This window comes from Tribolium castaneum, chromosome 6, assembly GCF_031307605.1.
Source record: "Tribolium castaneum strain GA2 chromosome 6, icTriCast1.1, whole genome shotgun sequence".
NCBI classification, from domain to species: domain Eukaryota; kingdom Metazoa; phylum Arthropoda; class Insecta; order Coleoptera; family Tenebrionidae; genus Tribolium; species Tribolium castaneum.
The window spans coordinates 11,640,032-11,654,189 of NC_087399.1; the positions used below are offsets into that span (position 1 = coordinate 11,640,032).

Below are 14,158 nucleotides of genomic sequence, written 5' to 3' on the forward strand. Positions count from 1 at the left end.
TAAAGGTTTGGTGTGTCGGGTTTTTAAACTTTGTTTTATTTATTTGTTATTGATGAAAATTTTAAACGAATTTTTTTCTTGTTGAAAGCATTGTTAAATGTTTTACGATTTTATCTTAAAGATGTTTTCATAGTTGTTTTAAGACTTTTTTCACACCCAGTTATGACCTTAGAAGTTTCAGATAATTCATTTTGTACAATTTTTCACTTTGGAATTTATCAAATTATTCGAAGAAAAACCCCGTGTTTACGATCATTTGATCGTTTAGCCTATTTTCTCAACTGTTTGTTAAAAACAGAGCTATATAGAATCTTCCTTTGATTCGAACTGTTTTTATGATAATCACAAATCTATTTCGACAATTATAAGTGCTCCCGTCTCGTCTGTGAAGTTGCGAAACGTCGCGTTCAAAAATAGGATTGAAGGACAAACAAACATTTTCATAATTTTTTAATAAAACATAACTAATATAAAAAATATAGGTACACTTATAAATATATAGTCTTAAATAAATATGCTTCTATTGTATTAAAATTTCCATAATACTTTCACAACAAAAATGATTGTTTAAAAGTGTAAACGCAAATTGTTGGAAATACACAATATTTACAAATATCAGAAAATGCGACACCGATCGTACCTATATCACATAAGTATTTATTTACAACTTAATTCCCACCGCACTCTTGCTAAAACAATCTTTTCTCGTACGAGAATAAACCATGAACGTTTCCTTCCAATTGCGCCGAATGTGTTCTCTTCTCAAATCGAACCTCCCCACAATCGATCAATTCTCTACAAAATAATTAAATCATTCGTCAAACATGTAATAAATAAAATAGTTTCGAAAATACAATTTGCTTGCAGCTCGGGTGCCGGGAGTGCTGCAAACAAATTGCGAATATTTTTTTCTGATAGGTTGGTAATAGAAACTAGAGCACCAGAATTATCAAATTTAAATTTTGTCACCATAACCCAATAAGTTAATGTCCCTAGATGTTATTACAAAGCAAATGAGTAAAAAAAATTACTTACTTAAGCTTAGTCAGAGATTTGACTCCTATATCTTGACAGCCGTGTCTAATTCCACATTGCAAATATGGAACGAAGCGGAAAACAGATCCCTTGTCTACAATACTTCCACTAACACCTTGAGCCACTTTTAGTTTGTCGGCATCGCTGTGGAAGTATCTGTTCATGGCAGAACCCATGGCATCTTTCCGGTTCATTGCTTCAATACTGCCCATACCCCTATATTTTTTTAATCTTACACCATCAGAAAAGTAATATTCGCCGGGTGCTTCGGAGGTACCGGCCAGCATCGACCCCATCATCACTACAAACAAACAACAATGTTAAAAAAATTACCTACGTATGTATGCAAAATTTCAGTTTGTTTGGAAACAAGGTACTGAAACTTTCAGACGTTAATAGACTTGTTCCAGTGGAAGACAGAGAATTGGTTTTCCCCTTAAAAAAAGTCAACAACTCTGCTTTATCCAATAGCTTTGGTTCTGTCTTAGTGTAATTCTTTACTAATTATTATTAGTGTATTAGTGTGGTTTTTCAATAAATTTTTGATAGAAAACTATTATTTTTACCTTTTCCAACGACCCGTTAGCTGTATCAAAACTATAAAAACGCCAACGTCGGATTTTAACAAATTATGTTTTTAAAGAAGGTTAACAAAAATATAAAGTAATTATTAGTGATTAGGTCTCTCATTGAAAGTATAAATTACATTATCCATTATAATTTTGAAGTGCATGAATAATTTATTACAACTAATTTTGAGAGAAAATGCGACGTTGGTGTTTTTATAGTTTTGAAACAGTTATGCATGTTTTAAAATCATATTGTCAGTTTTTCGTGAGATTTTGCTAACTGATGGTTTTTTCGAACGTTTTAGCATAAGCGACTTTATTTCGAAATTTTGTAAAAAATAAGGCAGAAAACCAATAAATTAGTGGTTTTGATCTGTTGAAAATTATACAGGGTGATTCTTTTAGGGACTACATTAGAAACTTTTTAACTTCTAATATCCAAATCGACCATTCTGAGTTCAACTAAATTATTTTCAAAATGGCTGAATATGGGCCGAATTGAAAATTTTTAATTTTCTTTTTTTTCTCTTTGTGTGGTGAAAATTTTAATCGTTCCGAGCTTTTTTTCTAAGGCATTAGTAAACTAGTTAAATTTAAATTTATTTAAAACAATTTGGTACGGTATAAAGCTCCAAGTGTCCTAATTTTGGGTACTGAAAAAATAAGCTTTTTTGCTTTCTGGTATACGCGCTGATTCTTTTAGGGCCTACATTAGCAACTTTTTAACTTCTATTATAGCTAGAGCTTTAGGATTTTGCATACATTTTAAATCGACCATTCTGATCTCACCTAAATTATTTTCAAAATCTCGGAATTTCCGAAACTACGAGAAATTGGCGCCAACTTTGAATTTTTAAATAGTAACCACCAATTTTTATTGCATTTTCGAATTCGCCTCTGAAAACTGAGTAAAATGTACCCTAGTACTTATCTGTCATAGTTTTTGACATATGTCAATTTTTTTATACAAATTTTCATTTGCAGAGGTTCATTTAAAACATTACAGCTCGTGAACCCTTTGCAACAATTGAATAATTCTTTTTGCATTTGATAGTCAAAGGTTCAAAGGGTTTTCCCAGGTCTTTAAGATTCTCAGCTGTCAAACTGCAAGACTACTACATTTTTTGAAAATGATGATTAAAAAATGATTATAAAACAGTTTTTTTCAAATGAAATGAACCTGTTTTTTTCAATGGCATTCAAAAGAACATCACTTTTTATTAACATCTTCTATATCTATCTCTTACAGTTTTTGAAATAATCGCAAAAAACAGAATTTTGGTTCATTATTTTCACTTTTAATCAAGTAAACTTTTAAATACCATAAAGTTGTGCTATTAATTAAAAAAATGTCCTATGTGTCTACTATTTTCACTCAAGAAATTAAAAATTCGATGACAGACTGACTGAGTTACTTTACATAATGTATTAAGTTATAATTAACCAAAATTTATAAGTATAAGTTATTGTTAAAATTACGCTAATTTTAATAATTCTATTTCAGCGGTTCTCAAAATCTGAGACTGTTTTTTCAGAACGATTTTTTGGAAAAATTATGCATTTTTGATTTACATAAATTTTGCTTAATAGATTTGTCTTGCCTGTCTACCTTTAAATTTTTGATAAACCATTTCCTAACACGCTGTATTTAAACTACTGAAGTGATTCTGTACAATGCTCTGAACTCGTAATTTTGAGGCACCTTGTATAGTCCCAAGGATTCAACGATATAAAACAATAACAAAAAAAAAACAACTGGAAAAAATAATATTCACCAAAAAAGTCACATTATCTTGAATTTTCTAAAGACAGATTACTGTACAAATGTGTTGTGTTTAAAATCGAACGAGTCAGTTTTATTTTTATAAATACCACACTGACATTATTTTTTATTTTTTCAAGAGCAACCGACATTTTTGTTTACCTACTGTTTTTTTCTTTATCAATTTGATAAGTACAAGAATGCCATAAAATAGAAATAAATATAGAAATTAAAATAAAAGTTATAAAAAAAATTCTGGTTTTATTTTATAATTATAAGAAATAATTGTAATATACATACTTACTTATTTACTTTTTGTGTTGAAGTTTCGTGATAATAAATGTTTTATTGTTAATTACTGCATACTATTAAAAAACCGTTCAAATTAAATGCACAGTATAATATTTAAACGACAAGTATTTTTGATCAATAAAAATGATAAATGCACAGTGAAAATGATAGATACAAAGTAAAAATACTAAATGCGCAGCAATAATAGCAATAATAGAATCCCACATTTCGAGTTTAATCGTTCGAGGGTTATGTTTCAGCCCCAGCCTGTAGTCTAACTACTGAACGTTTATTATTTAAAACGGCCTCCGAGAACTGTCAAAATGATGTGTTCATACTTTTATACATATCTCAAAAAATAGACCAGGGAGCAGTACCAAACAAAAAGCAAAATGATTAGAAATTAAGTCCGCACAAAACTACACATTTTTTTTTAGTACTAAATCCATTTTCATGGTCTGCTGATCTGAGACTTGGGTGCCAAACGCAAGATACTGCACAGATCGGAAAAATACACCATCCATGCACAATAGCAAAAAAAAAACAACCTTCAGAAAAATTTCTTTGAGAACAAGATTTTTTGACTTACCGCTTTAAAAATTTATTTGCCGGTTGGAGGCGCCACAATGGTTTCCGATTAAAAATTGTTGTTTTTGAGATATGTATAAAAGTAAAAAAGGGTAAAAACACATTTTTTTGATTTGTCAGTTCTCGGGGGCCGCCTTAAGCTGTGCAAGCAGAATTTATATACGGTACATATACGATTTTTTTACTGGACAAATTTTAATAAAATACTGATCATTTATTATTATTATTATCCATATATGATACGGCAATAACAAAAAATAAAGCCATTTTCGTAAAATTTTCATTTAATTATAGATTTACTAATGTTTAATTTTTTTATTGTCAACAGAAAAAATCAAAATCAAAAACATTAATCAAAAATTCGGTTGTCATTATAAAAATAAATGACGTACTAAATGTTACTATGGTGTCTAGATGTAAGATTTAGAAAAATGAAATCGACTTGTTCAAAGATTTAAACCCACCCTGTATATTTTCTTTTGTTCCTAATATTTTTTCTTAAATACTTTTTATTATTATTTTGTATTTTTGTATTAATTCCTTTGTACCTGCTATTTCAAAACTGTAGAAAAACTGGGAACAGCACACTTACATTTTAAAGGGGTCAAGTAGGTCAAAAATCAACACATTCTGTGTCCGTACAATTCTGGGTTAAACTGGACTCTAGTGAACAAATTTAGTGCCATAAAAAATAAAGAGAAAACCAATTGCAAAAATTGATACTGGTTTTTATAGTTTTGTCAAATCTTAAATTCTGTTGCAAATAACTAAAATTTCGAATTTGACTTACCAGAAGATGCCCCCAATGCCAAAGCCTTGATTATGTGCCCAATCGATTGAATCCCCCCATCTGCAATAACAGGCACTCCGTATCTCTTCGCATACTGCGCCACCCTGTAGACCGCTGTAGCTTGTGCCCTCCCAACGGCCATCACCTCCTGCGTTATGCAAATACTCCCACTCCCCATGCCACAACGTAGCGCATCGGCACCAGCATCTATTAAATTCTTCGCCTGTTTGGCGGTTACCACATTCCCAGCAATCACTTGCAGGCTCGGATACGATTTTTTAATATATTTGATCATTTCTATTTGATAAACTGAATTTCCTTGCGAGGAATCGAGAACAATAACGTCAACTCCGGCATTGACTAGGAGTTTCAGTCGTTCTTTGTCTTCGTCGCGTGTTCCAATAGCTGCTCCGACGATCAATTGTTTATTATCGTCTTTAGATGCTGTGGGGTAGCTTTTCGCTTTTTTCAAATCGGTTCGGGCCATTAAGGCAACGAGGTTGCCTTCGGCGTTTACGATTGGGAGTTTGCCCTTTTTGCTTTTGGCAAGGATTGAGTTGGCTTCGGGAAGGGTCACTCCAGACTGAGCCGTTACGAGATCTTCTAGTTTGGTCATTATCTAAAACAATTTTTAATTAAGGCCGTTCTTCTAAAAAGTTAACAGAAAGTTTCAAAATGGACGAGGAGCTGCGTAAATTTCTGGTAAATTTAAATCTACTAAACTAAAAATCAAAATTGCGGTTGATGATTTTTTGATTTTTTTTTCAAAGGTAGAATAGTTATTTACCTAACGAAAGTGGAATTTCCCATATGAGGCACTTTGTTTGCTGCAAGAGGGCAGCGAATGTTGAAAATTGCTTTACAAACAAGTTAGGTACAATATTTTTTGTACGAAAAAAATATTTATTTTTGATAAGGTATCAAGTCTGTAATCACATTTTTTCCAATATTAACAGTTTCCGAGATATTTGACAAAACTTTGCAAGAAAACATAAAATCGGAAACTTTTATACAAAATTAGCGTTGACGGTTATTTAACATTTTTTCAAACATTGAGATGATTTTTTAAAATTAAGTAAACCTGTCTAATCTGTAATTGCATTTTTCCAACTACAGCACTTTTCGAGATATTTGGCAAAATGTTTACTAGAGATTCTAAAGTTGGTACTCGTAACTTGAGCAATATTATTACCGTTGACGGTTGTTTGATATTTTTCAAACACTGAAATAAATTTTGAAAATTAAGTAGGCCTGTCTAATTCAAAATTTTCAGAACATTTCAAATCTGTAACTAGATTTTTCCATCCACAAGAACTTTTCAAGATAACTGAAAAAATGTTGTCAAGATATTCTAAAATTCTTAATTTTGAAGCAAAATTACCGTTGACGGTTATTTGACAATTTATCAAATATCGAAATAGTTTTTGAAGATCAAGTAGACCATCTTGTGCTGAATTTTCCGTAAAGTTCAAATGTGTAATCGGATTTTCCTGTCTACAAGCACTTTTCAAGATATTTGGCAAAATGTTGTCAAGAAATTCATAAGTCGGAAAAATTTTAAATAAAATGATAGTTATTTGATATTTCTTCAAACATCAAAATTATTTTTGAAAATCAAGTAAGCCAGTCTAATGCAAAATTTCAGAAAGATTTCAAATCTATAAGCGCATTTTTTCTACATCCAACACATCCTTAACAAAATGTTAAGGAGAAATTGAAAATTTTTAAGTTAAATTCTATTGTCGGATTTAATTTTTTTGGAAACATCGAAATAGTTCTGCAATTGGATTTTTCTGACGACATTTAGGTTTCAAAATATTTAGCGGAAAAAAGACTAAAAATAATTGCAAATTTTGAAGTGAATTCAGCGTGTGTGCCATGTCAAGTTCAAGCAACACCTGTAAATATTGCAGACTGATTGATTTAATAAAAAATTGAAATGTCACAAAAAATATAAATTTTAATTACTCTCTGCCTTAAATAACCAAGAAATCTTTTCGGGTCATAATTATTGTAAATTTGAAAATTTTGAAAAAAAAATCCGCTTGGCAGTTTTTTGACAGTTTATTAAATATTGGTTTTTGAAAATGCTGAATTTTCTCAGGATTTTAAATCTGTTCCTATTTTACCTAAGACTAGTATTTTCAAAAAATTTTTGCAAACTGTTTACTAGAAATTTGGAAAATTTAAACAAATTTCCGAATAAAAGAGACTTTGCTTGCATTCGTTGTTTTTACACGATAAATCTTTTTCGAGATAATTATCAAAATGTTTATTAAAAATTAAAAATTTGGAAAATTTTGGGTGGAAATCTGTTAAGGGTTTTTGACATTTTTGAACACCGCAATAACTTTTGCAAATCAAATAAAGGTGTGTAATGCAGTATATTTTGAAGATCTCAAGTCTGCAATTGGATTTTTCCGACGGCTAGTAATTTAAAAAACATTTTACAAAAAACAACAAAAAATTTCATTTTAGAAATGAAGTGAAACTCCGTTGACGGAGTCAAATTTTTTAAACATCAAAATAATTTTTGCAAATCTAGTAAAACTGTCTAATGCAGAATTTTTTAAAGATTCCAAATGTGTAATCTAATATTCTCAACGACTAACACTAACACTTCCTGATATATTTGGCAAAATGTTGACAAGAAATTGAAAAGTTAAAAAAAAAAAGAAATTTTTAAGCAAAATTGCAGTTGACGGTTTTTGACATTATTTCGAACATCAAAAATAGTTTTTGAAAAAAGAATATGCCTGACTAATTTTTCGGAAATTTTAAATCTGTAATTGGATTTTCCTATCACTAGTAACTTCCCAGATATTGACAAGAAAATCAAAAGCTGGGTTACAAATTTTTGACTCTTTATTAAATTGTATTAAATTTTTGGTTAAAGAGAATCGAGTTATTTCGCCCCCTACTCGTAGTATTTAGTCCTCTAAAAATATTAAAATAAAAATACTTACAGTTTCGAGTTTAGAGTTTGAGTAATTTTGATCTTCAAGAAAATCAAGATCTCTCGACGTCACAATTCCAACAAGCTTTCCGCCCATTTTTCCATCTTCAGTGATCGGAATGCCCGAAAAACCTTGTTCCTTCTTAGTTTTGAGCACATCAGCAACCTGTAACGATTTTTGTTTTTTCGTAATGTTTGGTAAAAATTAATTAATAATTAATCGTACCGTATTTGTCGGACACAAAACGACCGGATTATGAATAAATCCGTGTTTGTATTTTTTTACTTTAAGTACTTCGTTGGCTTGATACGAGGGGGAGCAATTGTGATGAATCACCCCAATCCCACCACAAAGCTAAAACACAAAAATGACTAAACCGAATTATTTTTTTTTAAGATAAAATACCGCCATTGCAATCGCCATTGACGATTCTGTCACAGTGTCCATCGGAGACGAAACAAGCGGCGATTTGAGCGTTATTTTTTTGGTCAATTGGGTCGTCAAGTCCTAAAACATTGTAATTACGTACCGGGGGATGATATTATAATTAAAAGAAAACATACAACTGCGTCCGGTGTAAAATCGATATATCCTGGGAGGATTATAAAGTCACTGAAAAAGCAAACGAGTTAATGGATGAAGTTTTGCAAAGGGTTAAAACTAATTACTTGTAAGTGAGTCCAACGCCATCGTTCATCATGTCTTGGAGTGATTGGCCATCTTCAAGCAAACTGTTGCTGTCAGCCATTTGGACTACTATTGATTATACTGGAAAAAATAGACTATTGTTTTATTGTGCAAACAACTCTATTTGTATTTGCATAAGTTGTGTTTGCTGAAACGATATCATCAGCAAAGATAAGCGTTTGAAAAGAACCCATTGAGTACCAAAGTGTTGAAAAATTGGCCCTATTAAACTATAACCTTTATCTAATCGTAGTAAAATAAGTGAAACACGAAACAACCATTATTTATGATATGTAGAACACTTGAATTAGAACAAACCATTTCAGAGTGTTTGTAAATGTTAAGTCTGTATTTAGAATACATGGGTAATAAATCAGTGTGTTTAAAGCACGAACGAGCGATAGCGAGTGAGTGCCTTTAACAGGTAGTTTATTGATTGTCCATTAATAATTTCAACTTTATCTAAACTTATTGTGAATTAAATGTAAGAAAAATGATGGAAATAAATAAACAGTCCGTTTTGGGTACAATTTATAATAGACTACCTGATTTGAAAGAGGTCGGAAATGTGTTTTTTAAAGCAGGAATTCAAAATTTATCCCTTGATAAAGTTATCAAACACGATCGAAAAAGCGGCCTTAATTTTATCAATTCGACGTTCCCTTTACAAAATGTGTAATTGAAAGATGCACGAACATCATTGCGTGTCACTTTAAAATATTCAGACTAAAAGTGAAATGTAAATAAATTATACCAATATCCAATCACGCACTTACATGGAATAAGAAAGCAAGAAATTACATTATTAAGGACTTTACATATTGAGGAAACAAATTAGTTAGTATACAGAGTGAGTCCATAGTGGGTTATTTCTGAATTTTTGTTAATATGCAACCAGTAATACTGATTCCAGCAGACCAGATCGGTAATCATTAAAAAATTTCAAAATTAATCCACGATTACATTGTTCTGGGTATTGCCAAGTTTGTTTTAACAGTTTTGATAAATTTTTACTATAAACTATTATTATTTAAAAGATAAATAATCAATGTTGATTGAATTAATGATTTTAAAAATTAAACAGTTTCCAAGTGGTAAGTGAAATTACAATTTGTGGTTGCATCTTAAGACATGCCAGAAATAATCCACTTCTGACTCACCCTGTACTTATAAAAATGGAAAAAAAATAGTTTCGTACTCTTGGACCATTATTTACTTTATAAAATGAAATCCTGACAATGATGCTTCAAAATTAAAAAGTGTTTAGATATTTTTTTATAATTAAATTAAACATCAATTCATGAAACCGAGTCTATGATAACCCACAACTGATAAACCAAATTTATAATTTACAAATGAACCTCTATCTCTTGCATCTGAACTCTAAACAAATATACGTAACCAGGAGAATTCGTAATTAAATTAATTCAGTCACTTACAGAAGGATTATAATTTATTAATGGAAGACATTCAATATTTACTACTTTTAAGGTTTAAACATGCAATAAAATGTTTTTGTTGACTTCTTAGTCCAACACAATGATTTTGCGCAAAAACATGTAAAACATGTACACAAAAATTTTGTTGTGTTCAGATAGTATTGAAATACTATAGCTGGTGTGTAATAATGTGTACTTAAGAGTAATAAATATTATGTGCAAAATACAAATACATTCAAAAATAATAGCTTTTACGTGTAATGGAATGTTATATCGTTATTCTAGAAACAGGTTTTTTGCTAAAAACTCAATTTAAAAAACCAAAACATGGATCGACAATAATATATTAAAATATTTCGGCGTTAATATTTGGAAAGCTTTTCGTCCATCCACTAAAGCAATTAATGTGAAAAAGAAAACCGAAAAATCACCGAACTGGATGGAGAATCTTTTCTTTTCCTAAAATATTACCAAAAAAATCGTGGAACTAAATTGAAAGTGGAGTTCTTTTTGCCATTTTCTAGCAATTAAAACCGACAAAATATAAAAACTCAGCTTTTGGTGTTTTATCATGACGGAACGAGTTATAACCAAATTATAGATTAAAATATAACGCCATTATTTCGACAATTTTGGTAAAAACACGACGAAAAATTGCAGCATTTTGTAAAAAATGATATCGTTTTTGTTTAAAGCTATTAAGCGAACAGAAGTAGAGTAAAAAAATCTATTATTTATATCAATTTTATGCCTTTGTCAGGCGTTTCACATCATTTTTCATAAACGTAGTTATTTTACGAAATTAATCAAAAATCACTAAATTTGATAGAAAAGTACATTACATTGTCTTTTTCAATGTTTTACACCAATCTCAAATGCAGATTCGTCAAAAATTAACCAAAAATCTCAAAATGCGTTAAATGCGTTAAATGGAGCAATTTTTGTATTGTGGAAATAAAAACGCAGTTTTTTAACTTTTTGCTAAATCTGGCTGAAAAATCATTAAATTGGATCAAAAATTATATGCTTTTAAAATTTTTGCGTTATAGGTAGGTGTCCCAACCAATTACTAAAGTACATTATTCACCTTTAAATTGTAAGAGAGTAAAAAGAATTATAAAAAATTAGTAGATATTAACCACCTCCATCTCCCACAACTATTTTCAGGTATACAGTGTGTGTTTCGGAAACATGTTTGTTTATTAAATATCCTATACACTGTCTCTTTTTAGAGCGCCACCATGGGGATCTGTTATTATAAAAGATATGAGGTCGGTTAAATTAGGTCAAAGTTGGTCATTTTTATGCTGAACAATTATCTGAATGAAAATTTGATGTGTCATTTTTAGGTTTTAAATTATTGAAAAAAAAAACGAAAATTTTCATTTTTTTAAGCGAAAACCAAAACAACTAGACGTGTTTAACTAGGGCATTTTGTATTTTTAGAAAGTATTTTATTCCTGATTACAACGATGTATCACATGATATGATTAAATCTTACATGCTGATCAAAAAGAGAAAAAAGCATTTTTGTGAAGTGTGTTTGAAAAAAACGCCAACAATTTTGCTTTTAAACAAACTAGATTTTGGAAGTATATTAAAAACGTGAGTGTTTTCATAGTTTTGAAACAGCTAATATAATTCTTATGATTTACCACTTCCTAAAGAATCTATTCAATCTGATTCTTTTCTCAGATTTTTAAACTTAAAGCCGTGCAGTTTCTTAGCTCCCACTCCCTGGTGTATATTTCTAAAATTTCGCTGGAGTAAGTTGCTCTTTAAACCGGTGTTTAAAAGGGCGATTTACACCAGGAAGTGGATACAAAAGAAAAGAAACTGCTGTACGTAAATATCAGTTTTTAAATGAAGGGACTGATTTCCTCAATAGTATATTTAAAAAAAAACAAGTTTCATAAGACCAGTCTTGAAGCACGAATTCAGTTTCAAAAACGAGTTTTTTAAAAGAATGAGTGTTTCAAGGTCTTATGAAACGAGTTTTTTTTGAACTATTTTTTGTAATTTGCCCCCTTTTTGCCGTTATTTTAGTCGGTTTAGGGATTTTTGTGACGGTTGGTAATGTCCCAGTTTTTAAAGTGAAAAATTGATTCAAAACTTTTATTGTATCAAAATTTTGTCAAAAAACACGAGTATGGATGATAATGAAGGTAAGCTTGCATGAACTCCACTTGAAATTTGTAAAATTAGCAAAAATACGGTCCAAAATTTGCTTCTTGCCAACCTAAAAATTTTCGTAAAATGTTCCGTCAAATAATGACTTTTATGACATCGCACCTGATGACGTTGCGTGCTTTAATATGTCTATTAAAGCATGAAAATGGCGGCAAACTACAAAAAATACCTTCATTAAATTTTATCGCAGCCTCTGTCTATAAACCTTTTAGTAATAAGTTTAAATTTAATTTCAATAAGCATTTTATTAATGTTAAATTTCCATCCCTTTTATTGTGTCCAGCAGACGCCGTAGTTTTGCTATTCTACGTTGTTTCTCTAAAACTGTAATTTTTAAATATGTAATATTTGTTAATCAAGAATTGAATTTGTAGTCTTTTTGACTGACGATGGCAAAACGTTTAGTTTTGGTTTCTAATAATTTTAATAAACTACTTCGATTTGTGAGTTCGAGTTTAAATTTATCTTCTGTGTATAATAAAAACAAGTTATATATTAAAAAAAAACAAATTAGTACCTAGTTCCTCAGGTTTTGCGGTTGAACTATACGATTTTACATAAGCTACATAAGCTTGACCACGATTGGTCGGACGTTTTGGAACACCTTGTAGTTAGTGACAAGGCTATTTTTGGTAAGTTGCGTTCAATAATGAAATTGTAAATAATTCTAATTCCCTAAAATATAGTCACAAACAAGCTAGTAAAAAGAACTAGCAATTTAATTTAATTCATTTTTTTTTTTTTTAATTTGGCAACATTTAGACGAAACAACAACAAACTATTGTGTAGTATCATTGTTATCGCTGCGAATTAATCAAAAACACTATTGGCGGCATAACCCAAGTTTTCTCAAGTGACATTGCATGCAACAAACATTGCATGCAAATCCCAAACGTGCTATAATCTCACATTCGCAATTAACTGACATTTCAATCACAAAATTTCAATAAAACCGAAATCAATGAATGAAAAATTGTGCAATTGGGAAAACCACGTGGAGCCGCTTCTCGTATTTGTTAGCAGTTACTGAACCCATAAATCAGAAAAATCGAATCGGAGGTGCAAACAATTAAATAACTAAGAGTAATGAATATGTGCTTGTTTTATTACTCACTCGGTGAAATATCGAGCAGAAGGGAGGATTCCGGACTTGGAGCGATAACCGTCCAATCACAGAAGCTGTTAGAGGTAAAAGAACGAGGAATGTGGAGTGGAATCGAACTCGTGTGAATATCCCCCCACTTGGAGATTTTTTAGCGCCCTCTTACGAAACTTTGAGGAAGATTTTTAGTTGGTGGAGTGGCCAATAGATGGACAGGAGGAAAAACAAATGACTAGCGAAAAGGTGCCTACTCGTATTTTCTTTGGTGGAATGAAATGGGAATAAATTAAGCGCTAGTACACTTCCTAAGATAAAATCGTAAACGCTAAGTAAAATAATAAACGCTAGGTGATAAGTGAAAAAAATAAACTCTAGATGAAAATAATAATTGCTACGTAAAAAGAGCAGGTAAATGCTATGTAAAAAATCGTAAACGCTAGGCAAAAATTAGGAGTACTACTAAAGATTATTTACATTTAAGAAAAAAAAGGGTTACTACACTTTTTACTTCTCCCTACGAAATACGCTACTAGGTTTGTGCATTCCACCTTTTTTGTTTTATTAATTAAACAGACCAACAGACGGCTTTTAATCAAATCTTCATCTCAAAAATTGCTTTTAGCCTATGTCTAGTGCATCAAATATTTAGCTTAGTGGGTGTTAAATACCAAGGTAGGTATATAGCATTTTATAAATAATAGATAAATTTTAGTAAAAAAATATTACCAATTAACATTCAAATTATTTA

The 14,158-nt window shown here is 30.5% G+C and overlaps 1 protein-coding gene and 1 long non-coding RNA gene across 2 annotated transcripts; one reads left to right on the forward strand and one right to left on the reverse strand.

The window, feature by feature from the left end:
• Positions 1–437: 437 nt before the first annotated feature.
• Positions 438–13,563, reverse strand: ras (raspberry). The gene is made up of 9 exons (XM_961425.4): positions 13,423–13,563; positions 8,661–8,760; positions 8,556–8,604; positions 8,398–8,499; positions 8,218–8,346; positions 8,002–8,157; positions 5,036–5,654; positions 1,036–1,336; positions 438–795 (listed from the first exon to the last, which is right to left on the reverse strand). The coding sequence occupies exons 2-9, from the start codon at positions 8,738–8,740 to the stop codon at positions 690–692; spliced, it is 1,542 nt and encodes a 513-aa protein (XP_966518.1). The 5' UTR covers positions 8,741–8,760; positions 13,423–13,563; the 3' UTR covers positions 438–689.
• Positions 1,231–1,588, forward strand: LOC107398421 (uncharacterized). Its single transcript, XR_001575273.2, has 2 exons — positions 1,231–1,372; positions 1,435–1,588. It is a non-coding gene; the product is annotated as an uncharacterized LOC107398421 (long non-coding RNA).
• Positions 13,564–14,158: the final 595 nt, after the last annotated feature.

Bases quoted from the DNA above. Each gene is read 5' to 3' on its own strand.
- ras (XM_961425.4), bottom strand. From the start codon at position 8,740: ATGGCTGACAGCAACAGTTTGCTTGAAGATGGCCAATCACTCCAAGAC. The intron at 1,337-5,035 runs GTAAGTCAAATT...GTTTGTTTGTAG, and splicing joins GGCATTGGGGGCATCTTCTG to TGATGATGGGGTCGATGCTG. The intron at 796-1,035 runs GTAAGTAATTTT...ATTATTTTGTAG, and splicing joins AAATCTCTGACTAAGCTTAA to AGAATTGATCGATTGTGGGG.